Raw genomic sequence first — 26,298 nt, 5'->3', positions numbered from 1 at the left:
ACGGTAGACTGGTTCCAGCTGATGGAAACTCCTCACTGATTAGCAGACAGTTCCCGTCTTCTACCTTCTCTCTCCAAACTCATCTGTCACTGGTGTCCAGGTCAGCTGAGAACAGTGTTTTGTTTCCCTTTATTGTGTAGACAAGTGAATGAATACTGTGTACCTCAGAGCTCCCAAGAAACTAAAGAGCCTGGTAAAAGGACAAACAGTCCCCACAAATAGTTGCCAAGGTAGGATAGTAAATAATGGTTACAAAAGTTACATGTTGCAGCAATTTTCAGCAATATCTTGTAATTATCAACTGTAATTTAGGCCAACTGACCAAATCCACAAAGGGCTCTCGGTGCCTCTGTGAGGGGAGAGCTTGGCAAGGCCTGGAAAGGGCCTCTGCCTGACCAGTCTCCCCTCAGGATTGAATACCAAGTACAGTTAGCCTGGTCCCCGCAGATCTCATCTCCTCTCTTCAGAGGGGACTTCTGACTTCCTTGTACCAGTTATCTGTGAGGAAGTAGGCCTGTAGTTGCCCCACCAAAAGCATGAAGTTTCCACTTAGTGACTGACCTTCTAGGCTTGAGCTTAAGCTATAAATGAGTCCTGGATCCATCAGAAAGAATAACTGGCGTTGGCAGTAGGTGGGTTGAGAGGATAAAGTAGTTGCTAATTCCAGCTCAAATCTTGCTGCTCCTCTAAGGCTGTAGCACAAACCTTGCTCTGCCCGTAGCCCTCAGACTTCAATCATTCCAGCATAAGCCAGCTCCTTCTGCTGCCAGCATCTGCATTTCTGAGCCTATGGATTTTCCCAACTTCACAAGCCACCCTGCTAACATGCATGACAGGATAGATATGTGAGGAATATCCCCCCAGCTCTCCCAGCAGCCTTCAACCAATGATGGGGTATTTGTAACCCAACTCTGTCACCCCTCGAACGAGATAACCCTTTCCCCAGAATCCCTAGGCATCCTTTCCGAGCTATTTCCCTTCTCTGTCTCACCCCTCTATGCCTGTACTCATCTCCTACAGTTTCCAAATAGATGATTTGCTCATAAATCATCTCAGAGTCTGTTTGTGGGGGCCCCAATCCAAGAAAAAGTCATTTCCATTCCTGCCCAGGCCATCGCCATCTTCCCTGCTTTGAGCACATGAGAGTGCACATCTGTAATGTGGAGTCTGCACCTGACTTTCTTCTGGTTGCATTTGCCTTCTATTCACTTGGTGTATGAATCCATGCACTCCCAGCCTGCTCTAAGCACTCTGAAAGAAGGCATTATACCTTACACTTCCTTGTACCCCAGACTGCCCATCCCAGTAATAGGCTCCTAGCATGTAGGTCACAAATACTTGCTGACTAGTTCTTACATTGAGGCTGGAACCTGACTGGACACTTAGTGCAGGTCTTATACCCGTAGATGGCAGCTGATGACATGGCAGGTTGTGAGGAAGACCAGGAACATTACAGACACTGGATTCCAGTCATGGGTGGTGGCTACTGCTTTTCAGGTTCTGTTGGTCTGCTTTCTGCATGGTGGTCAAAGTGTGGTCCCCAGCATTGGGCATCACTGGGAACTTGAATCAGGATCTACGAGTTAACAAGATCGCCAAGTGATGTATGTGCACATGGAAGTGTAAGAGGCGCTGGTCTCAAGGATCCGGGTCCCACAGAGTTTATCCACTATAGGATCCCCGGGGGGTCTGGACAGGCCCATATATGTGTATACATGCATGATTCATGTATGTTTATAGATACACACAGTCATACCCCTGCATATTTCTTTGTAAGACCCATTTGTTTCAATGTAAATAAATCAGTAATCTTTAAAAATGATCATCTCTGGCAATGTTAGGGTAAACAGAAACCCAGGGAACATCAAGCATTATTTATTATACAGTTTCTGAGCATTTATCACACATCTGATGTGTGCAAGGCACTGCAGAGAATACAAAGTTAAATAAAATTCAGCCCTTTTGTTGTTGGAAGGGGCTTTGGTTTTTCTTCACTTAGAAATGATCCTTCACTGGGCTTTGACACTTCCTGTGTAACATTCCTAGAATTCCTCATCCCCACTCCTATGGAAAATGGGATGGCAGTGAGAGGAGGATGGGGGAGAGTGTTCCTGATTAACAGCTTTAAATAACGTAGAGGATATATACCAGGTTTTCCTATTGCTTACATTTTTTTCCCCTTGTTACTCGATTCATCATATTTCAGTCAGGATCTGGAAGCTTCCCCAAAACTCCCAGCAGGATTTGACACAGAGATGGTATCACCATGATGTAAAGGTTTTTTGTTTTTGTTTTTTTAAATAATTGTACTCAAAAAATATGAGGAGAGCACTTGAAAGTAGATGAGTTTCGTTGCATAGCCACAACTATACTATTTGGGCTGATACTTACATTTCAGCTCTCTTCCTTATTTATCAAAAACTGTAAGCCTGATTTTATTTTGTAGTAAGTAGGAGTGGGGAACTTGGTGCTGGTTCACAGCACCTAAGAAAAGATGTATCTGACAGTTGGCTGATCAGCAATGGACTGTCACACTAAAAATGTTCATAGTATAGTTCTTAGCCTTAACCAGAATGAATCTTGTTATTTACATGTATATAACACAAAAGAAATTACACTGAGAAGGGTATCTTGACATCAGTTTATTCCTTGTTAAGTAATAAATAAATCTAGAGTAGATGAAGAAATAGTTGCTAATTTAATAAATTTAATAGATCAGTAAAATTAATAGATTTAATAAATTTATGATGTCTGGAAAATGTTTTCAGAACTCTAGATTTCCCAACTTAAGTGCTATGTAGATCCCACAGAGTTTCAAATGTCTGGCAGTTCACCCAGAAAAGTGGAAAACAAACACTTTCCTAATTATCTCTCATTGCTGAAATCTTTATTGCTTACTATGGTTGATTTTAGAAATCCCTGGATTACACTAAGCTCCTATTGCTATCTATGTTTTCTCTGGCTCTTCTTTCTACTGCCTTCTTCTTTGAAGACAAACTTCCTTCAGCTGTACCTAGCATTGTCTGTGACAACGGTCCCTATCTCAATCAAATGTCCCTTTCCTCCTTCAAAACACTTCTCAGAGTCCACCTTTTTCTATGATAGCTCCACATTCCTAAAGCATTATTTGGTGACCAACTCTTTCTCCTTCATGACTGGTAGGTACAAATTAAATTGGCAGGGAAGGAGGGCAGTGGGAGGAAATGGGAAGTTACAAAGATTTCCTGAAGGAAATATTCTGCCTTCCTCCACTTTAGAGAGTGAAAATTACCTTAAAGACTAAATACATAGGTTTTAGAATCCCATACAGTGGATAAAATGGAAACAATGGATACAATGAGGTAACTCTTCTATTATTCTACTGAGAAATGGCAAGATTAAATCATGCTATGGTCTAAATGGGCACTACCATCCCCACAATTCCTGGGTTGAAACCTAACCCTAAGGTGATGGTATTAGGAGGTGGAACCTTTGGGAGGTGATTAGGTCCTGAGGGTGGAGCCCTCGTGTATGGTATTAGTGCCCTTATTAAAGAGTTTCCAGAGAGCTCCTTTGTCCCCTTCCTCCATGGAACCAAAAACCAAATCTGCCAACACCATGATCTTGGACTTTGTAGTCTCCAAAACTGTGAGAAATAAATGTTTATTGTTTACAAGCTACCCAGTGTATGATATTTTGTTACAGAAGCCCAAAGAGACTAAGACAAAACGTGAGTTCATTCAAGATCTCAACACAACCTTATCTAGAAATCCTAAAAGGCTGTTCTGTTTTATTTTCACTGTTTACGTAAAGGTGAGCTCACAAGTGAGTGGAAAGCAATTTGGGAAGTAATTTTTTCCTCCAAGCTAGCACATTTCAGATCTTCTCTTTCGAGCACACCCTGGCTAGATATACCTTCAAATCCCCATCCTATTAGCTGCAGTTTGTTTGCATATTATGATTTACTTATTTATTTATGCCCTGCTTATTTCCAGCAAGCAGTTCAGGCAATTCACAATAAAAACATAGTTGCTATGAGACCAGAAATAATTAACCCAAGGCAAAATCCAGGAATAAAAAAGGGGAGCATTGGTGGGATAGGGGACAAGTAGCAGAAAAACAAACTATCTTAGCTGAGGAAATCAACAATCTCAGGCAACTCATGTTTGCAAACTACATTTTTCCATTTCATTCTCCCCTATAAGTAATGAAATAATACTTATCCAAGTATTTCTGTCTAACTTGTATTTTGGGAGTTACATCTCAGCTACCATGAATAAAACATCCTGGCTATTTTTTTTTTTCTTTTTTTGAAAGTAAGTAGGTGCAAAGAAAGATAGGTATCTTGTATTTAATTGTATAATGAGTAAATTATGTAATGTAATGAGTAAAGTATGGAAAGTTCAATTGTAGCTGATGTATAGTTCAACTGAGTTAAATCTTACCATATTGTTCCTTTTCTAACGACCACAAAGCACTTTTTCTTTTTTTCCTGGCAAACAGTTCAAACACAATTTCTCTTTCTTTCTTCCTTTCATTTTTCTTTCTTCCTATTTCTTTTCTTTCTTTTTGGACCCATAATAAGCAACTTTCTTCAAAATGGTTTCCATGATTGGGCCAGAAGACCTGTGGTTACTTTTCTCTATCATTCTGTGATTACACCACATTTGCTAAACAGATATTGTATAGTTAAAGATGGGCTGCATCTTTGAGTCGGCTAGAAAAGTTTCAATGCTCAAATCCCCAGTGGTCTTTCAAAAAGTTTGCTTAATTGAAGCAAAAGAAATAGTGGCACCATTGTTGGGGATAATCAATGAGAGGTCATTTACATGAGGGGACCGTGGTGTGGTGGGAGAAGAAATTCTGGCTCTGTACAATTCCTTCTGAGTCACTTGATCCCACACAAAAGATTTACCTTTAAAAGGCTAAGTTCCCAAGCCCCCAGTTTTTAAAGAGTAAATCTGAACTGTTGAACCTGTAAATCCTTTATCAACCCACAAAATAACATTATGTTCAAAGCTCAAATTAGATAGTTTTCTACACGCTTTAAGGTCTGTAAGTATTTGGGGGTCAATGCAAAGAAAAGATGCTGGAAAATAAACTCTCAGCACAAATGAAGAGAGATTTGCGTTTTCAGACATGTTGGCCACACCAAATGCTATTTAGGGAAAAATACTCTTAAATTGGACACACTTATTTGACAGCAGATCATATTCAGTTTTCTGGCCTTTAAAAAAATCAATCATACTAAAAACATAATTTATTTGGTTACATTATTGTCTCAAATAGCAAGACATAAAAGTAAGCTGATTCTACTTAATCTCTGATTTCACATTCTCTGATTTCTACTTTAAATCCTAAGTCAACTTCATTCAAACATCTTTTTGAGGAAGACATAGTAAGTTCCACATTTAAATAAAAGCCATAATTGCTTTATAAGTACAAAAATTATACCTTGTTGTGCTTTGGGGTTTTTTTTCGGGGGGCGGGGGGAGGTTTGGTTTTGTTTTGTTTTGTTTAAACGGGGGCAGAGTTTACTTTAGCATTCTGTGCCAAATGCACAGAGTTGAACTGAGTCCAGTTGATCCTTAATTTTTGCTGTGTTACAAAATTTGAGGTGCATTCAAAACAAAGGATACATCTGTTTTCATCAGCTTTCTTGAATTTTATTACTGTGACTTATTTTTTAAAATTGTTTTGCCTAGGCAGTATTGTTTTACTAGGCATGATTTATTACTCTCCCATGTGCCCACAGAAAATGTGTGTTCCTGAAATCATGCAAACTAAATCAAAAATAATAAGGAAAGGATGGGAACTTATTGCCTTTACATTGTATTAAATAATCATTTAGAATATGTAAATCTGTTTAAATTACGATAGAGCTTTGTTTAGCAATGGGAAGAAAAGTATGTTCAATAAACTCCAAGCTGATATATGGAAAATTGAGGCATGATCAGAGGATACAAGAAAAAAATGAGGAATATGACTTTTGGGGAATGTTATTTTAAAAATCAGCTCAAAATTGGAGGACTATCTGCCCGAGAGAGACATTAACAATGTTTTTCTTTATATTTTCTCTACTTCTACAAAAAAGGATTTCAGGCAGCTTGCTGTCTCAATGTTCTATTTTAAAAATCATCACATCTTAGCTTTTGAATATGATAAACTAACAGCATTTGGTGCCTACTTACTGTGCAAGCATTTTGTGTATATTTTTAAAGAGCAAAATTTATTAACTGTAAAATTATCTTGGAATTTATAGATTGCTGGATGACTTTATTTTACTGGACCATTACTGCCTTGTCTACTTCAATACAGTGACTTTTTGTGGGATTGAAAATGTTATAACTATAGAATATTTTTGCTTCAGATACAGGAAAAAATTGAGAAAGACTGGGAAATAAATTGGAAAGAGAAAAAGAGCTAGCTATTGATAGCTTAAGAGGATTCCAGTCAATAAGCAAACCTTAAGTTATATAGTGTTTTGACTTAATCATGTAACATTTTAAAAAGAGAAATAGGCTTTCTTGGTAAACAGCAAATGTTGTGTAAATTTCACTTCTAGGTAAACCTTTTTACGGATTACCAAAACAGTGGCCTGTATTTGCTTACTGAAGGGTATTGGGGGTTTGGACATTTCTAGAACTTCCAAACCTTTATCAAGTCACAAAATAAATTAACTGGGAAAAATTAAGGAGATATATGGCTTCCGAGAAGCTTATTTTAGTTTTGGTGATAATTTAGATGTGTCTGCGTTTGCATTTAGGATTTTAAACACTGAAACAATAATAGCTAACATTTATTTAGCATTTCCCTGTGCCAGGCATTGTTCTGAATGCTTTGTTTTTAACTCACTGAATCCTCACAACCACTCTATGAGGTGGGCAAATTAATCTGTTTTAGAAACTGAGCCATGGAGAGTTGTGACTTGCCCAAGGTCCATGACTGGCTGGTAGCAGTTCCATGATTCAAACACAGTAAGGAGCTTCTGAGCCCACTCTGTGACCACCATACCACCACCCGCGCCTGCTCCGCTAGGAGGGCTTTCCATGGGACTGCCACCTTCTGTTCTCTTAGGGTGGAACTTCCTCTGGGAATATGTATCCAAAGAAAATCTCTCACATTTATTGGCAATTTGAGCAGCTAATACTCTTTTTGTTTGTCCTGCTAGTGTTTTACTCACCAATTCTACTTTCCAAGCAGTAAAGGAAGCCTCTGGAGAGACACACACTTAACCACTCCTTGTTTCAAGGGGAGGTTTTAGGCAGTGGAACAATTTAGGCTCCTGCTAGAAGGTGTCTCAGAAAGAGCTATAAATCTTCAGGGTGAGTGTGGTTCAGGGAGGCCTGAGCAGGGGCTGGGATGGAGAAATGTCACACATTGCACAGACAGACCAGCGGAATCCAACAGAAAAGCAGGTTTCTAATGACCTGAACTCAGTCATTTGGAATTTCTAAAAATTAATATCTCAAACTCTGAACAGACGAGAATAGGAGGGACCAAAAGTCTTCCAGTATAACAGGACCAGGAATCATACATCACCAGTAAGTAAAACTTTACATGTTCCAAGGTGACTCCCACTGATTAAAAATGACTTTTAAAACCTGATATTGTTTTCTGCAAGGGAGGTATTCAGAGAGAGGAAGAGAGAAGCACAAGGGAGGGGCACACTGGTGCCTTCAGCGGTATTGCCAATGTTCTATTTCATTACTTAAATATGTTTATATATATTCTTTCATGTGCAGCATATATTCTGTAATGTCAAAAAAAAAAACAAACCAAAAACACATTAAACATTTACTATGTGCCAAATGGCATGCCTGGCATTGGAAACAATATAATAAAATACTAGACCTCTGCTAAATGGCATGTTTTTAAATTCATTGATATTTCCAGTGTAATCACATCTTATTAAGAATAATATAATAACAATCGATTGCTACCATTTTTAAAAATCATTTGCTCTATGCAAAGTCCTTTATAGGTATTGTTTCATTATTCCTCATAACAAAGTCTTGAAGAATTTGTGCCAGCTGAGTTTGGTAATAGCATATCAAACTAAAGCCAACTTCAATAATAAGAATACTTATTATCTTATTTAAGAAGTCTGCAGGACTTGATGGGTCCAAGGTCCCTTCAAAAGTTCTACAATGTCATCAAGAACCCTTGGTGACAAGGCTCTTTCTACCTCCTCAGTATATTGACTTGGCCCCATAAGCATGTCCCCTCATGCTTGTAAGATGGTTGCCACAGATCTGGGCAGCACATGATGTAGATATAACAATGTTTGGTTAAAGAAAAGGTGTGTGTGCTTCCATGTGTCTCTTCTTATTTGGGAAGAAAACCTTTTCCATCACTCTCTCACCCCAGAAAATTTCACCTCAAGTCTGAATGCCTAGGATAAAGTCCTATACCCGCCCCCTAGTTACAAAGGAGGCTGAGGAATTGAATAGCTGTCATTTTCACATTATAGCAGGATGGAGATTTTACCAATAAGAAAGAAGGTGATAGCATGAGATATGACTATTGATAGGCACTCAAAAGTATCTGCCACTGAAGTGCTAGCTCCAATTTATAGATGAAGAAATTGAGGCTCAAAGTGGTTAAATAACATGCTCAAAGTTATACAGCTAATAAAAACACCAAGCCTGAAATCATCTCAAGTTTTTCTTAACCTAAGTCCAGCCATACCAAAAATAAAAAACCTATCAGTATAGTCATGCCCCCAAAAGAGGTAGGAAGATTTAACAAATTCTATTTTACTGAAAAGCATGAGGTTTCCCCACCTCATGGTTTCAGAGCCGTGTCAGGTGTGGTGGGGCGTTAGTGGTGATTTTCAATAATAAACTTTATGCCAGGCAACACATTGAGCACTGAAGGTACCCAAGATGAACATGACATGTTCAGCCTTTGAGGGGCACACCAGGAAAGATGACAATAACACAGAAATTGCAGGCAAGGATGTCAGGGCTCTCATGAAGATACAGCCAGAGGTCTGAGGAACACAGAGATAGGCGCAAGTAACTTTGGCTGAAAGAGTTAGGGAGGACTTCACAGAAGAGGTGATATTTGAATTGGTTTAAAGACATGTGTAGGAGGGTACAAGGAGGAGAAGGGGAGGAAGGGCTTCCAGTAGCCAACAGTCTGCCCTAATGGAAGACATCTGTTTCTAATGGAAACTGAGTTGCAAATAGAGATGGAGAAAGAGAAAAATATTTTAGGGATGGTCTTTAAAAAATGGTAACAAATACCTAGCCACAAATAGCTCCAAGAAGAAAGCAGATTTCAATATCTCCAATATGAACACCACTTCATAAATGTCTTACCAAGCATATCAGAATCTATTAAAAAAGGATTTATAAGTTTTTTCTTTGGCTTTCTCATAATTACGGTTCTCATTCAGGGAGGGCTTCATTCAGTGTTCCAAACCAAATAGGTCCCTTTTTTTAAAAAAAAGAATGACATTATTCTAACATCATTTTTTCCCTTTTTTGTGGAGAATCAAAAAAGGGAACAAAAGGATTTTGATTGGCATTTTTCATATTCTGCTATAAATAATTGAGTTTCTGTTCCGATTATACTCATAGAGAATGTGCATACTAGGTTTTGAAGTTGATATACAATATTGTGTTCAGTTCAGGTGTATAAGAGTATACATACTATTTAGTTCAGGTTTGCAAAAATATTTCTAATAGCTCAAATTTATTCATTAGATGGTTAGGTCTTTGATATATCTACTGTGTGTTACTTGCTTTAACTATCAGTTTTGAGAGAAGTTATATTAAAATCTCCAGCTACAAATGTTAATTGATCTCTTTTTCCCTGAAGTTTTACCAGTTTTTAAATAAATTTTGAGGTTGTTTTGTTAAAACAAAAAAACAGTTGAGTTGCAAGCAAAAACCAAATGGCTGTCTCCAGCCTTCAATCTGCACACCCAAGCTGGGTCATACATACAAATCCATCTGTGATGGGGAAAAGAAGTAATACGTGGGTGAAAAACAGAGCTCACGTGGATTTGGGTGTATAGTAACTTACTAAGGAAAGAACATTTCAATTAGTTTAAAGGCAAGGAGAGAATCTGCCTGTGGTGAAAAGTAGAGGAAAAGAAACTGGAAAGATGAGCTGGAGACTTAAACTTAAACCAGGCTCCATCTGACCTGGTTAAGCTGAGCTCACATCCCTCATGTCTGAATGGAAAGTCAGGTCCAGCAGTTTGGAATATCTTTCAATTCTGACCAGAAGGTAAAAGAAGATAATATCCTTTTATAGGAGATCCACAAAGATCCAAGATTGATTAATTGAGCTACCTATCTACGTGTCTATCTGTCTACCTATTGATATCTGTCTACCTATCTGTCTTTCTACTGACCTCACCAATTTTATATTCACAAAATTCACCCTAGTCTCTAAAATGTGTTCGTAACTCCAAGTCAGTACTTGAGGTGCTTGTGAGGTCACTCACAGACATGCACAAGGTAGCGGCCACTGCACAGGTTCCCAGCTGAGGCCGAACAAGGCAATGTTCTGACTTCTTATTTCAGCTCCCCTCTCTCTGTCTATTCTTCTTGTGGTCTGTTTAGTGCCACAGTCTAATCTTCGTGCTCTTTGTAGGTGATATCATTGTTTAAAATGTCCACAAGTTTAGTGCTGAAGTCCTCTCTAGTGTTCCCAAGCGTGAGAAGGCTGTGATGCACCTTATGGAGAAAATTAGTGTTACATAGGCTGCATTCAGGCATGAGTTACCTTGCTGTTGGCTGTGAGTTCAATTTTAATGAATTAACGATCTGTATCAATTAAGTCATCTTTAGATAGAAACACACATTAAACAAGGTTATGTATTGATCAGTTAATGAAAATGTGTGGCTGGAGACTTCAGGAACCTACCCCTATATTTCCCCTAGAAGCAATGCTTCAATATTCGCTAATTCAGTATTTGAAGTGACTTTATAGAACACAGCTACTATGAATAGTAATAATCAACTCTGTGCATACAAACACACACATACACACAACACACACACACACTCACTCACACACACACATACATAGAGAGACAGACAGTGATATATCATCACATTCACCAGCAGTGTGAGCAGTGTCAGCAGAGATCTTTGAGCTGAAATAATTTCCCACCTTCTCACAGACTCCAGAGTAGGGTGCCCAACTGTTCCAATTTGCCCTTGATTGAAGGGTTTCCCAGGAAGAAGGAAGGGGGAGCTTCAGTGCTAAAACCAGGAAAATCCCAGGACCAATCAGAAAGAGCTGGCTCCGCTACTCCAGAGTTTCTTGAAGGCAGGAAATTGAGGTGGGAGAGGGGCCCATACTAACCCTTCAGCTCTTGCTCTGAAGCTAGTAACCCCACCAGCATTAGAAAAGAGACTCGTGGAATAAATATACCGCCAAGCAGTTAAACACTGCTGGCCCCACTCAGGTTTCTGAGGGCTGTGAAGCAAAGGCTGGGGTCTCCCTGGTAAAGCGTCACTGAGAAAGCATAAATAATAAGCTTATTTGATTTATATTCCTAATGTCCTTTGCAAGTGGCTTTTTTGGTGTGTGGAGATATCTAAGGGTTGAATTATGTAGAAACACAATGATATGGCCCAGTAAAAAAGCAAGAATAATGGATGCCCAGGAAATAAAATATTTTCATTCAGGCAGAAAAATACATTATTTTCTTTAACTCTTTTGTAAATTTCATAAAAGAGAGTAAAGTGTGGATTTTAGGACCAAATCCACATTTCCTAAAATCAGCAAATTCTCAAATTTTCAGAGATTTGGGACTCTATATAGACTAGTGATTTTCAACCCTGGCTTAATATTAGAAGTATCTGAGGGTTTTAAAAATTCCTCTGCCTGACCCCACCCATTACAATGAAATTAAATAGGAACAGAGGGTGGGAGGGGAATTATTGGGCATTAGAATTGTTCTAAAAGTTTCCCAGGTGATTCTAACCTACAGCCAGATTGAGACCCTCTCACAAGGAGGCTAGAGTTGAGAAAGGGTCTTGGAGAATGCTGTAATCAGTTGCTGATGCCTGCTGTGGGTGGAAGACAGAGGAAGGGAGCAGCATGCAGGGCTGCGCCAAGCCATCTTTTTCAGCCTCGCCAAAGTGGAAATATTCAAACTCTGAAATCAAGCAAATCTTGATTCAGTCTTGTCTCTGCTACCATGACTCTTACCTGTGTGATCTTGGTCAAGTGATTGGCCCTCTTATCAGTATCTTTATCCTGTTACCATTTCGCAAGGTTGTTATGAGGATTAAGTGAGGAAGCAGATGCCAAGTACCTGACACAGTGGATGGGAAACTATCATCATCATAACCAGGCACCCACATTTTCATTTTTGGCTGCTTTCTGATTTATATTCTGTTATCCTAACAAAGAATAACAGAAGAGTTTTATGAGATAGTAGTAGCAGTATTTTACAAACAAATGAACAACCCACACAAAAAATGAATGGTATGGCCAAGGCAATTTTGCAAGCATATAATCTAGTTCAGGGGTCAGCAAATCACTGCCTGTGAGCCAAATGCAGCCACACCTATTCATTTACTTATTGTCTGTAGCTGTTTTCCCATAACGGATACCACATGGCCCATAAAGCCAAACATATTTATTATCTGGTTCTTTACAGAAAAAGTTTGCTGACCCTTGATTCTAGTTCATCAATTCTCTGTGCGGTCCAGGGACACCTGGGACCCCTTCAGGGGATCTGCGAGGTCAAAGCTATTTTCACACTAATACTCAGACATCATTGTCCTTCTTCACTGTGTTGACATTTGCACTGAAAGGACAAAAGCAATGATGGGTAAAACTGCCAGTGCCTTAGCACAGATCAAGACCGTGGCACTACAATGTACTCATCGTTGGTCTTCGTTACTACCACACGTTTGCAGGGAAGAAACCAAACAAACAAAAAGCCAGTTTCACTTTGCTTAGGTTGCCACTATTGATATTTTGAGCCAGATAACTCTTGGTTTCCGGGGGCTGTGCTGTGCACTGTAGGATGTTTAGCAGCATCTCCAGCCTCGACCCAGGAAATACCACCAGCTTGTTTCTCCCTCCTCCAGTTGTGACAAACAAAAATGTCTCCAGACATTTTTTTGAAATTTCTTTTATTTAATAAATGGTAAATACCAACAGATATAACTCAGGTAAACAAATACTCTTTGGTGTCTTCTATAATGTTTAAGACAGTGAGAAGTTCCCGAAACCAAAAAGTTTGAGACCTGCTGGTCTATTTTGTATTTACAGAGTATTTATGATATTTATACCGCTAAATCAAAATAAAGTGAAAAGGAACACATAACTGATGATGAACAAGATATAGGAAAAAGGAGCGGAAAATATGTGCAAAGATGGGTTTGGGATTTGGGGCGGGAGGGATGGGATGGAGGTATAGCCAGAGAAGGCACAGCTTTAGAGACACAGGGTACAGTGGGACCTGGAGTGAGTCCGTCCTTCCTCTTTGCCTCAGTTTCCTGCTTGTAAAATGGCAGTGATCACAGTATTATAGGGAGGATTCCTTGAATAAATATGTAAAAATTGTATACAATAGGTTTGGCACTTAGATTAAGTGCTCTCTGTGGGTCAGCTATTATTATTTTAATATTAAATCATCAATTTATGTCGAAGGGGATGAGGTCAGGCCTGCCATTAAGGCACACAGGTGCTGCTGACCCCATCCCTGTGGCGGGATGACTGAAAGCAGAAAAATGCAGGCACTGGCCCCCAGAGGCGAAATGGTGTGGAGCCAAGCAAGAAATCATAATCTGCTAACCCCTTCTTACCCTAACATCACACTTTGTAATCCAGAATCACATCTGCTACCCCTGTGAGGTACATGGACGCGCTCCAAGGTTTCAGAACAAACGATGTGAGGTTGGCTTGGTTTCATATGTTAGTTCCAGAGCAGTTATAACTTTTCTTGTTCCCGTGCTGTGATTAATTTTCCCTTCAGCTCAATGTGGCTGCCAGAAAATCATCCAGAATTGTGTTGATTTCAGCAAATACGCACACGGCCATCCTCACCTTTAGGAAGACATGTGCTTTCAAAAAAGGGCTCCGTAGGGACACTTCTTAGATAAGCAAATGAAATATTTGTGGACTGACTAAAGAAATTGCTAAAGAAGAACCTGAAGCTGAAGCTGAGGATGTTACTTGAAATTTGAAATTGCATTCTCTATAGTAAAGTGCCACATCTCCTGTGTCCCATTTCTTATCTCTTCTGACCTGCCTGTGTCAATCAGGATGCATTTTACTGTAATTGTTTTCTGTGGTTACAGAGAATGTTGGGTTTAGATTCTAAAATCTTGTTGGAGTCACGTGTCATGTTCTCTGTGAAATCTGACCGGACTATACTGTTTAACATTAACCCCCCTCGTGGGTCCTGCCATTCTGCTTCATTTTCCTCTCAGGCACATTTCTGCATCCAACATACCCTATATTTTACACATGTATTTTGTTTATTGTCTTTCTGCCTCATTATCATGACAGAGATTTTTTATCTTTTTTGCTTCACTACTGTGTTCCTAGCTTCTAAAACAGTGTCTAGCACATGGTAGGGACCCCCACATCCAGCTTTGGCCTTTAAATGAGGAAGGGAAAGCATCCCTGTGATGCATTGCACACCGTGAATTCACATACAGAGCCCTTGCATGAATGAAAGCATCTATGTTGAAAAAAAATATTAGACTCACACTCAAGAGAACTTACGTGTCCTTCTGCAACCCGGCAGTTATATGCATCAAAGTATAAAAAGGGCTATCAACGAACTTGTTCCAATGGTGTTTATTTTTCATTCCTCTAATATTGTTATCTTTCAATGAGTAAATAGCTCTTCAGTTAGCTGTCCAGCTCATGGAAGTGCAAGCCTCAGTCCCACATATCCAGACAGAGTACTGTGCCTTAGGGGTTCTTAATCCCTCTAGTTATTAAGGGATTGATTAGCAGATGTACCCCCTTCCCCAAGAGATGTGTTCCAGTGCAATCGTACATGGAATCTTTGAAAACCAAGTTAAGTGTCAAAGACCACGGACGTTCACTACTGAAATCTATTCTGTAATAAGTATTTCTTGTAAAGCACAGAATTCCTTTGCAACTACATACTTTATTTATAAAGTGATACCTTGGCTTATAAGGTTTGCTTAGATCAGTGAATTAAGACATACACACCGCATGAAACTTAAAAGCTTTTGCACAGCAAAAGAAACCATAAACAAGACTAGAAGACAACCCTCAGAATGGGAAAAAATAGTTGCCTATGAAACAACGGACAAAGGATTAACCTCCAAAATATACAAGCAGCTCATGCAGCTTAATACCAAAAAAGCAAATAACCCAATCCACAAATGGGCGGAAGACCTAAATAGACATTTCTCCAAAGAAGACATACAGATGGCCAACACACACATGAAAAGATGCTCAGCATCACTCATCATCAGAGAAATGCAAGTCAAAGCCACAATGAGGTATCACCTCACACCGATCAGAACGGCCATCATCACAAAATCTGGAAACAACAAATGTTGGAGAGGGTGTGGAGAAAAGGGAAGTCTCCTGCACTGTTGGTGGGAATGTAAGTTGGTACAGCCACTATGGAAAACAATTTGGAGGTTCCTTCAAAAACTACAAATAGAACTACCATATGATCCAGTAATCCCACTCCTGGGCATATACCCAGAGAAAACCATAATCCCAAAAGAAACATGTACCATAATGTTTATTGCAGCACTATTTACAATAGCCAGGACATGGAAGCAACCTAAATGCCCATCAACAAATGAATGGATACAGAAGATGTGGCATATATATACAATGGAATATTACTCAGCTATAAAAAGGGATGAGATGGAGCTATATGTCATGAGGTGGATAGAGCTAGAGTCTGTCATACAGAGTGAAGTAAGTCAGAAAGAGAAGGACAAATATTGTATGCTAACTCACATATACGGAATCTAAAAATGGTACCGATGAACTCAGTGACAAGAACAAGGACGCAGATGCAGAGAATGGACCGGAGAACTCGAGGATTGGGAGGGGGCAGGGGGTGAAGGGGAAGCTGAGACGAAGCGAGAGAGTAGCACAGACATATACATACTACCAACTGTAAATTAGATAGCCAGTGGGAAGTTGTTGTATAACAAAGGGAGTTCAACTCGAGGATGGAAGATGCCTTAGAGGACTGGGGCGGGGAGGGTGGGGGGGACTCGAGGGAGGGAGGGAATATGGAGATATGTGTATAAAAACAGATGATTTAACTTGATGTACCCCCCCAAAATAATAAATAAATAAATAAAATTAATTAAAAAAAAAAAAGGCATACACACCTAATGTAGACGCTATAGGCTCAGTTCTGTGCTGGGCTAATGTATGATGAATGAAAAGCGGACCCTTTAGGAGACTTGAGTGGTACATGTAACCATTAGGGAATTATACATGGAAGGGGGGGTTGTGGGTCCCTTAAAGGCAGACACCACTTCTCATTCACCTTTGTCATCTAGCGTCTAGCACAGGCATATTATAGGCATGCAGTACTGATCTGGTGATTGAATAAAAGCACGAGTATACAAATGACCAAATGCAATCAAGTACTAAACAATATTTTTAAAAAGAGTTTATAATACAATGAATATTCAGACAGAAGAGGTCCCTGGGGATGGCATTATGGAGGAGACAGAAGTTACATCTTGAAAGAAATGAAGGCTTCAAATGCTAGAACAAAGGGGACCGGTGAATTCCTAGCTAGAAGAGTAATTTAGACCTGCACACCTATCACTTAAAAGGATTTTAAGCATCAAACTCCAATATATATTTATTTATAACTATACGTATGTTCTATTATACCACCATTATGAAAGTTTTTAAATACGTTAAAAAATAAGATTGCAAAAAGAGCAAAGAAGAAATAAACGTATTTTTAATTATTTTTATTTGTTAATGGTGTATCATTATATTAGGAACAAATCTACATTTCAAATAACCTTGATAATTTTGAATTTTTTTGGCTAACTTCCAGTCATGTTGGATTAAATCATGTCACCTCATAATACGGCTGATAAGGAGTTCTCATAGGTGTAGGAGACGGATCAGCTGAGCCATTTTCTTGTTATTTACTCATGCCTGAGTTATTCATGTTGTCCTTCATCTTCAGTTTCTTTGAAGGAACATATTTAAGTCAATTGTGGGAGTTAACTTGATTAAAGCTAAGTAATAGAATCTGCTTGTTTGACCAGGCACATAAAATCTGTAACATGCTGACAAATGCTTCAAGTGAACAAATGAGTGAGGATGTCCTGAGGAGAGGAGGTAAACCAGTATGGTACATGGCATCATCTGACAGACCGATGGATGGAGGGTGCCATTGACCAGGCCTCCCCTGTCCACGTGTAGTTAGTGAGTCACAGGTGTGGAGGCTTGGCCAGGGGAGGAACCAGAGTTGGGAAGAGTGGATATGTGGGGTCAGATCGTTAACAATGGTTGAGAGAGTTGGACCTGGCAAGATAGGCTCATGAGACTACATATTTTTAAGAAAGGAGTAACAGGAAAAAGATTTAATTTTGTTTTTTTTAATTGTCCTGGAAATCAGGAAAAAAATTAAAACCTCAAAGAAGCCAATTCAGAGGCATTATGAATGAAACATTGTTAGCTGCAGCTAGCTCTCTAGGTAAACTCCCCTTAGAATTGTCATCTGCAGGTCATGGGACTCTGGCTTATTTTTTTTTTTTTTAATATAGACCTTAGTTCTTCATTGTTCCCCCCACCCCACCCCCCCCACACAGCTTTATTAAGGTATTATTGTCAAGTAAAATTATAAGATATTTAAAGTGTACAACAGGATGATTTGATATACATATACATTGTGAAAGGATTCATCCCATCAAGTTAATTAACCCATTTGTTATCCTGTATGTTTTAGCAAATTTCAGTTACATGATATAGTGTTATCAACTATGGTTACCATGTTATACATTAGATCCTCAGACTCTATTCATCTTATAACTGAAAGTTTGTACCCTTTACCAACTTTTCCCTATTCCCCCCATCCACTCGTTCTTGGCAACCACTTTTCTAGTCTCTGTTTCTATGGGTTTGACATTTTTTTTTAGATTCTGCATGTAAGAAATACCATGAAGTATTTGTCTTTCTCTCTGTGGCTTGTTTCACTTAGCATAACATCCTCCAGATTTATCTGTGTTGTCAGAAATGGCAGGATTTCCTTCTTTTTTGTGGCTGAATAATTTTTCATTCCATACATATATGCCACACTGTCTTTATCCATTCGTCTGTGGACACTTAGGTTGGTTCCGTGTCTTGGCTATTGTAAATAATGCTTCTGTGAACATTGCAGTGCAGATAGTTCTTTGAGATAATGATTTTGTTTCCTTTGGATAGTTTCCCAAAAGTGGGATTACTGGATCATAGGGTAGTTCTATTTTCGGAGGAACCACCATACTATTTTCCATAGTGGCTGCACCAGCTTACATCCCCACCAACAGTTGTACACATTCTCCATTGTTCTTGGCAGGACAGAGCCAGGAGCTGCCTGCCGTTCCTGGTGAGTCAGCTGGCCAACATGGAGCACTCGTTTCACCATATTCTCCTGCGGGAAATTAAGAGCATCACGGACACCTTCTCCTCCATCCTGGGCCCTCAGAGCAGAGACATCTTCCGCATGAGCAACAGCTTCATTGCCATTGCCAGGCTCCTTACCCGACACCTGGAAACCACCAAGGCCAGAAATGACAGGTAAGCAGGGATTCCTGGGTACCTCAGGATCTGTTGTGAACCCACTGAGGCATAGCACAAAAGGCTGTGCTTCCTTTTGTGGGCATAAGTTCCCAAAGAAAGCCAAACTCACTATCTCAGCATGGAGTAACAGCTGAATAAATTATGACATTTGCCAGAAATTTTTCTAAATCTGTGAAAACCAGAGTGTAACCAAAACAATTTTTTAAAAAGTGCAGAAAATATGGTAAAGGAATAAGAATGTAGTACAAGTAATAGTGTTTATAGAACTTGTTTATTTATTCAACAAGCATTCAGCAGTTGCTTACTCTATACCAGGAACCCTACCAAAAGCTAGACATATAGAGAGATAAAACATGTTCCTTTACCCAAAAAGCTCATTGTCTAGTGAAAAGGTAAATATTGAGTGGGCACTTAGAGAATGGTGGGAGGATTATGGTAATTATGATGCTGTCAAGGAGTTTGGGGAACATAGATATGGGGGTATCTACTTCTGCATGGAATGGAGAGGAGCGGGAAGCTGAGATCAGGGAATGCTTCCCAGAAGAGGTGATATTTTGAACCAAGTCTTAAAAGATGACCAGATTGTACCAGGCTGGCTTTGGGGCAGCATGTGACAGAGCACAGCACTTTCTGGAGACAGAAGTCATTTTGTCTGGCTAGCATGTGTGTTATAAGGAGAGTGACATTAGGTAATACTGATGAAGTGGTAGGCAGGGACCAGATGATGCAGAACATGAGAGACCTTCTTAAAGAGTTTGAATTTTATTCTGGAGGCTGTGAGGAGTCATGGTAGGGATTTTTCATGTTATTATATGATCAGAATCCATGTTTCAGGAAGCATTCTGGCCCCAGTGCAGAGAACATCTCAGGCAGAGGCAGCCTGGTGTCCAGTCAAATGAAGAAAGGACAGAAATGTGTTCACAGGTATTGGCAATTAGAAAATTATTGATGGTTGTAGCGAGTGAGCTGCCAGTGGTATGGCTGAGCATAAAACAGGATGCCTGGGGTTGAAGGGAGAGAGAGTGGATATGATAAACAAATCTGGTCCTTTCAAGAACTTTGCGGAAAAAAATAAAGACCATGCAAGATTGAGGGAGGGGCTTTGTTATGTTTTGCCACATTTTGAATAGGACGGCACTTGGAAAGTTTTATGACCTTAGAAGTTATAAAGTACTTTCACATTCACTGTCTCATTTGGTCCTCTGGATCACCCTACAAGGTAAGAAGGGCAGTTATCATTATTCCTATCTTACAGAAGAAGAAACAAAGGCTCAGAGACTGCTAAATCTCTTCCCAAGGTTACATAGTAACCAAGTGATAAAAGATGGACTCAACCACTATGGAATACAGTATGGAGGTTCCTTAAAAAACTAAAAATGGAACTACCATATGACCCAACAATCCCACTCCTGGGCATATACCCAGAGAAAACCATAATCCAAAAGAAACATGTACCATAATGTTCACTGCAGCACTATTTACAATAGCCAGGACATGGAAGCAACGTAAATGCCCATCAACAGATGAATGGATAAAGAAGACGTGGCACATTTATACAATGGAATATTACTCAGCCATAAAAAGGAGTGAATTTGAGTTATTTGTAGTGAGGTGGATAGACCTAGAGACTGTCATACAGAGCGAAGTAAGGCAGAAAGAGAAAAACAAATGCGATATGCTAACTCATATGTATGGAATCTAAAAAAATGGTACTGATGAACCCAGTGACAGGACAAGAATAAAGATGCAGATGTAGAGAGCGGACTTGAGGCCCCAGGGGCGGGGGTGCGGGGGCAAAGGGGAAGCTGGGATGAAGTGAGAGAGTAGCATAGACATATATACACTACCAAATGTAAAATAAATAGCTAGTGGGAAGTTGCTGCATAACACAGGGAGATCAACTGGATAATGGGTGATGACTTAGAGGGCTGGGATGGGGGGTGGGAGGGAGTCATGGGAGGGAGGGGATATGGAGATATATGTATGAGTACAGCGGATTCACTTTGGTGTACAGCAAAAACTGGCACAACAGTGTAAAGCAATTATATTCCAATAAAGAGGTTAAAAAAAAAAAAGATGGACTCAAATTTCAGATCCTATGCATTGCAAGGTATTTAGTTCTGGAGAAGGGGCAGGGCACATTTGAGACTAGCATCAGACTTTGTGAGTTTTGGGGCTAACAAATGATGCATAGCATTTTCAGTCTGAAACAGCATTCCGAAAACATGAGAGGCCATCCTCACAAAATAGTGAGCATTTAGTCACAGGGTCCACTTTATGTCCAGTGTGGCACAGAGCCTGGAGGTCCCAAGAGACATAAAACAAAACATGAGACATAAAACACCATTCCTCAAAGGGTTCACAGTCAGTGTATGTGACGGGGTTAGTGGAAGTGTGTACGGCGGGCTGTGGAGCATGAGAGACATACAGCCAGGGAAGCGAAGAACATTTCACAAAGAAGGTGAAATTTAAGTTCATTCTGTGTTTGTTGAGTCGCTTCCACATGCCAGACATCTGCATAGGAACCAGATGAAGTTGCATAGGATGAATGAAAGTTCCCAGATAAGAGCTGAAAGGATACTCCAAATAGAAAGAACACTGCTCATGTGCAAAGGTAAAAGAGCGTAAGAGTGTGTGACCCAGACTAAGGAAAAGCAGTTGGTTCAGTGTGGCTGGAGTGATTATATCAGTGGAGGCAGGAGAGTAAACTGAAAAGTTAGGTCAAAGGCACATTTTCAGAGACGTGAGGAGTTTGTCCTGTAAGCGACATGGCAGCTTGGAAAGATTTTAATCCAGGGAATCAACACTGCTTCTAGCACAGTAATTAGCAGATAGTGGGCACTCAATACGTATTTCTTCACTACAGTTCTGTGTGGATGAGGAAGTGGCTGACGTGGTGGAGCCCTGAATGGATTTGGCTGGAGCTGCAGGCTGGCAAGAGAGAGAGTGGCCAGGATGCTATTGTTGAAGCCTTAGCAGTAGACTCCCTGCGTGGTGAGCGAGGCCTGGGCTAAATCAAAGGTGGGGAATCTAAGAAGTCAGGACAGGTCTTTATAGTGAGAGCGCTCGGAAGAATCGATTACTGGTGAGAGGTGGGGTGAGGAGAAGGGGAGGAGAGTGAATGAAAACCCAGAGATATCTAGCTTGAGTGACCACATACACATAGACGAGGACGCTGATAACCAAGAAATGACGTAGCAGGAGGGCAGCCCATCCAGAGAACCTCTTGGCCCACTCCACACAAAGAATATTTTCTGACCAAGATGGTCATCAGAGTCAACAATAGCTATTCATCGGAGGAAGACAAGTAGTGAGTGCCCTTTTCTCTCAACACCATAGTTTTGACTGAGCACATAAAAATCTGTTGCTGCCTGGTTCAATGTCTAGTATAGATGCCTATAATACCAGCATTTCTAATTTTGGCGCTATTGACATTTGGGCTAGATAATTCTTGGTTGTGGAGCTGTTCTGTGCATTCTAGAATACTTACCAACTTCCCTGGCCTCTACCTACCCCTTGCTGGTAGCAACCCTCCCCCTCAATTGCGACAACTAAAAATGTCTCCAGACATTGCTAAATGTCCCCTTAGAGACAGAAATTACCCTCAGTTGAGAACCACTGCTATCTACATATTCCATTGAAAAACAGCATTTACACAGACCCGTGACCTGCAACAGCCTACACAGGGCAGCATACTAGAAATCCAAAGCCAGCATCACGAAGGGATGATTTGTCATCTCTGTGCAAGCACAAAATCACTGTTGGCCAATTTTCATGATGTGGTTTCAGAAATTCAGTTTAAAGCTTCTGCAGCTGGCATTTGGGAGAGCCACTTTATATTCTCTGCACAGCTAGCCTGCTCATTTCTTCTTCCAGTGATGACTGGCGTGTGCATCAAATGTGAAAGCTCAGACATGTATCCTGGCCAGCAGTCTGTCCGTTCTCTCTTGCCTCTACACATGCAAAGTTGCAAGAGGCCAGTTGACTCTTTGTAAGATTATATGTGTGAAAAGCGTTTGTATAAAGGAAAAACATGTTCTACAAGGGTGTTACACTAGGCATTCCAACAGGAAAAATGATTCTTAATAAGTCGCCCAGTCCAATTAGCAGTAAACAGCTTCCCCATGAAAAGAAGTTAGGAGATATGTAGATAAGAGAAAAAAATGAGGTCTCACTGTCAGAATAGGAGTCTGCATTAGGAAAGTGCATTTCTCTTCCCGTTATTATTTTTCTGAGAAAAAGAAAGAAAAAAAATTATATGTGAAGAAATAAAAGATCACCACTCCCTTCACATATCATCATCGCCGCCATTGCCACCACCTGAGCCTCTCTCAATTCAAAATACTTCACCCATTTGAACCCTCTGTGTCAGTCTTCTTCTAATCGATTGTAAGTATTTGGTGGGAACCTCAAAAAGGCTCGTGTGGACAGCCAGCCTTTTGTATTAGCTGCTCATCCTCTCTGGGGTGGTTGCTAAGGCTTTTCTCCCCACATCTTTTCTCTGAATAGCCTTCATTGTGACCATTTAGCTTCAGTAATTTTAATCTGTGCTCCACAAAGCAGAAAGGTCCACACTTTTGTCTAAAGCTTCCAGCAAAGTCTGATCCTTACAATTGAAGGGGAGATGAGTAAGGGAAGGGAGCTTGAAAGAAAATTAAAGATGGATAAAATTCAAAACAGATTTCATCTAATTTACAAATCTGACACACAGCCCAGCAGGCCAGATTTGAGACTTCAGGCCAAAATTACAAGACTATCAAAAGAAAAATAATTAGCATCTTAGAAAGAATGAAACACTGGAGGAGACAGGAGCCTCCTTAGCGCCAAATGACTGAATTAATTGGGTGAGTTTTATTTGATGCACCAGGTAAGCACACTTGCACTTTTTTTGTTCCTATGTTTCAGGATGAATGTTTCCATCTAAATAATAAACCAACAGAGGCTAAATAACAGGACAGCCAAGCAAAACATTTACATTTTGAAATTAATTCTTGAGAAGCAGAAGAAAGATAACAGCAATTGTGGATTAAAAAAGAGAGGGTGGTGCTTGCTTTGGCAGCACATACACTAAAATCAGAACAATACAGAGAAGATTAGCATGGCCCCTGCTCAAGGATGACACGCAAATTCATGAAGCACTCCGTATTTCTCTTACGGTTACCAAGATGAAAATGGGGTAAATTGGGAGATTGGGAGTGACATATACACACTACTGTGTGTAAAATAGATAACTAATAAGAACCTACTATATAGCACATGGAACTCTACTCAATACGCCGTAATGACCTGTATAAGAAAAGAATCTAATAGAGAGTGGTTATTTGTTTATGTATAACTGATTCACTTTTCTGTACACCTGAAACTAACACAACATTGTAAATCAACTATACTGCAATAAAAATTAATTTTAAAAATTTACAAAAATAATAAACAGAGGGTGTCAACATAGGAGAAAAGGTCTATATCTTTCAAAACTGTACTAACCCGAAGTAGCCCCGTAGGTGGCCACTAACCATTGAACCATTTGCTTGCTGGGACTGAGGGGAAGCTGGGGAAGGAGAGGGTGGCTGCTGGCAGCTGTGTGCTGGCTGAGCAGTCAGTGATCCTTGGACTAGAAGACGCCTTTGCCAAATACGTGTGGTGTCAGCGAGGCACCATCAGATCGGGGACGGTTTGTCACAGGTGGTCTTAGGAGGGGGTTAGGCTTAGGCCCCAGCTAGGGATGAAAGCGTTGAGGGATGGAAGTTGTGGAAAGAAAGCAGGGGTGGGGAGGTAAATAGGAGAAATGAGAAAAGGTAGGGAGAAAGGGGGGCCAGGAGTAAGGCACAAAGGGAAAGCAGAGGGAAAGGAGAAAGGGAGCCCAACCCAGCCCTAAGTCCCAGGTCTGGGGGTCACAGTTCCCTCAGATCCAAGTTTCAAACCCTAGCAAAACCATTAAAGTCATGGGGGAGAAAGTTACTTTTAAGAAAAGTTTTAACACAAAGCGTACCTCTGGCTTGGTTAAATGGGTGGTATGTTCCTTAGTTGTTTTGGTGGTGATGGAGATACTAGTGGTGAGACTGTATTTATTCTTTGTTTTTAAGAATCAGGTAGGAGGTGAAAGGTAGACAATAAAAAGTAAAATATAGTCAAAACTATTAGGTAGGTGTAAATCTGATTTGGGAATACAGGTATCGCTTACTTTTCAAAAGTTCACTTTACGTCCCTTTGCTTTGAGGAAAGACCTACACTGGTACAGTCGTCTTGATTCCAGGACCCCACAGATACCAAAAGCCATCAATCCATGGATCCTCGAGTCCCTCTTATAAAATGGTGTAGCCCCTGTATAGGCTAGTTGCACATCCTCAATTTCAACCAATCACAGATCGAGATTCAAAATTCGTTCTGTGGTTGGTTGAATCTGAAGATGCAGAAAGGGGGATATGGAGGGCAATTGTATCTGTTTTCACTAACAGAAAGAAATCCAAAGAGGATTTTTGCTTTTACAAAAAAAGGTAATTGATTCTTTGCCTTCTACCCATTTCAGTTTAGGAAAGGTTTCATAGGAACACTCTACTTTCAGATAGCGGGGGAAACCTGTAAGTGGACAGCAGTGACACAGTAGAGGGAAGGAAATGAAACAACAGTATGTGGGGGAGATTATGTTCACAGGAGAATGACTCCAGGACATCTGCCCTCCTTGGAGTCACCCCAGAGTTTTGGTTTATCCTAAATTTCATGCATTGAACATCAAAGAAATGGATGACAGGAGAGAACAGGGAATTTGAATCAATGTGTGTCTGGAATGTATAGCAAAGCAACATGGCCTGCAGAGACCCTTTTCCAACTGTGAGACCCTTTGCAACCTGTCATTCCAGAGTTCCCATCTTAACATCTGGGAATCTCATCAGAACCCAACCATGGTGTTATACATAGTCCCTGAATGCACAGCCCGAGAGTTCAGGAGTGATGGCTCGTTACTGAGTCCACAGCCGAAACTGCAGAGAGCAGGGAGCCAGGTTCTTCTCTCCAACTTTGCAAAGACTGATCTGCGAAATCTGATCGAGTCTGATCAAGCTTTTAACCAGCTCCTATCATGTCACAGGTTCAGTGCTGGGAGATTTTACTGTGTTATATTGTTACATCCTCACAACAACAAAGTCTTTTAATATATATTAGAATTACAGAGGCTTCATTCTAAAGCATAATGGAGGAAACCTTGTGAACGGGCAAGAACAAAGTAAAATTCTCTACCCAACCTCTACTCACCTCTAGATTCATGGTAGTTCTTGGAAGGGCAGTAGTGTAAATGCCCAGACATCAGCTGAAAGAGTTTCCTTTCATTTCTTCCTTTAGTCCAATGTATCTCAGATTTTAGTGCAGACAAGATTTACGGTGTTCACAGTACTTCATTAATAGAGGAATTTTAAAGGAACATCGAGGGTGACTTGCCTGTCCCTCCCCAAAGTGATACCCCACTCACCGTTATTGTTACCTTCTAGAATGAATTCTTTGTGCCTCTTTCCCAATGAAGACTGCTTTTCTCCAGGACTCCAGTTTGCTACCCCTTCCCCAGGTCTTCCCTGCCCA

The 26,298-nt window shown here is 40.2% G+C and overlaps 1 protein-coding gene and 1 non-coding gene across 3 annotated transcripts in view; both read left to right on the top strand.

The window, feature by feature from the left end:
* Positions 1 to 26,298, top strand: part of VEPH1 (ventricular zone expressed PH domain containing 1) — a 199,328-nt gene that overhangs the window by 78,550 nt on the left and 94,480 nt on the right. For both annotated transcript variants that reach the window (XM_057738903.1, XM_057738902.1), the window contains exon 6: positions 18,506 to 18,726. In XM_057738903.1, coding sequence (XP_057594886.1) covers positions 18,506 to 18,726 — 221 coding nt within the window. The remainder of the gene's footprint in view (positions 1 to 18,505; positions 18,727 to 26,298) is intronic.
* On the top strand, positions 23,773 to 23,879 carry LOC130856167 (U6 spliceosomal RNA). Its single transcript, XR_009054463.1, has one exon. It is a non-coding gene; the product is annotated as a U6 spliceosomal RNA (small nuclear RNA).

This window comes from Hippopotamus amphibius, chromosome 6 (genome assembly GCF_030028045.1).
Source record: "Hippopotamus amphibius kiboko isolate mHipAmp2 chromosome 6, mHipAmp2.hap2, whole genome shotgun sequence".
NCBI classification, from domain to species: domain Eukaryota; kingdom Metazoa; phylum Chordata; class Mammalia; order Artiodactyla; family Hippopotamidae; genus Hippopotamus; species Hippopotamus amphibius.
The sequence above is the reverse complement of the archived record's forward strand: the minus strand, read 5'-3'. Positions and strand labels throughout refer to the sequence as shown.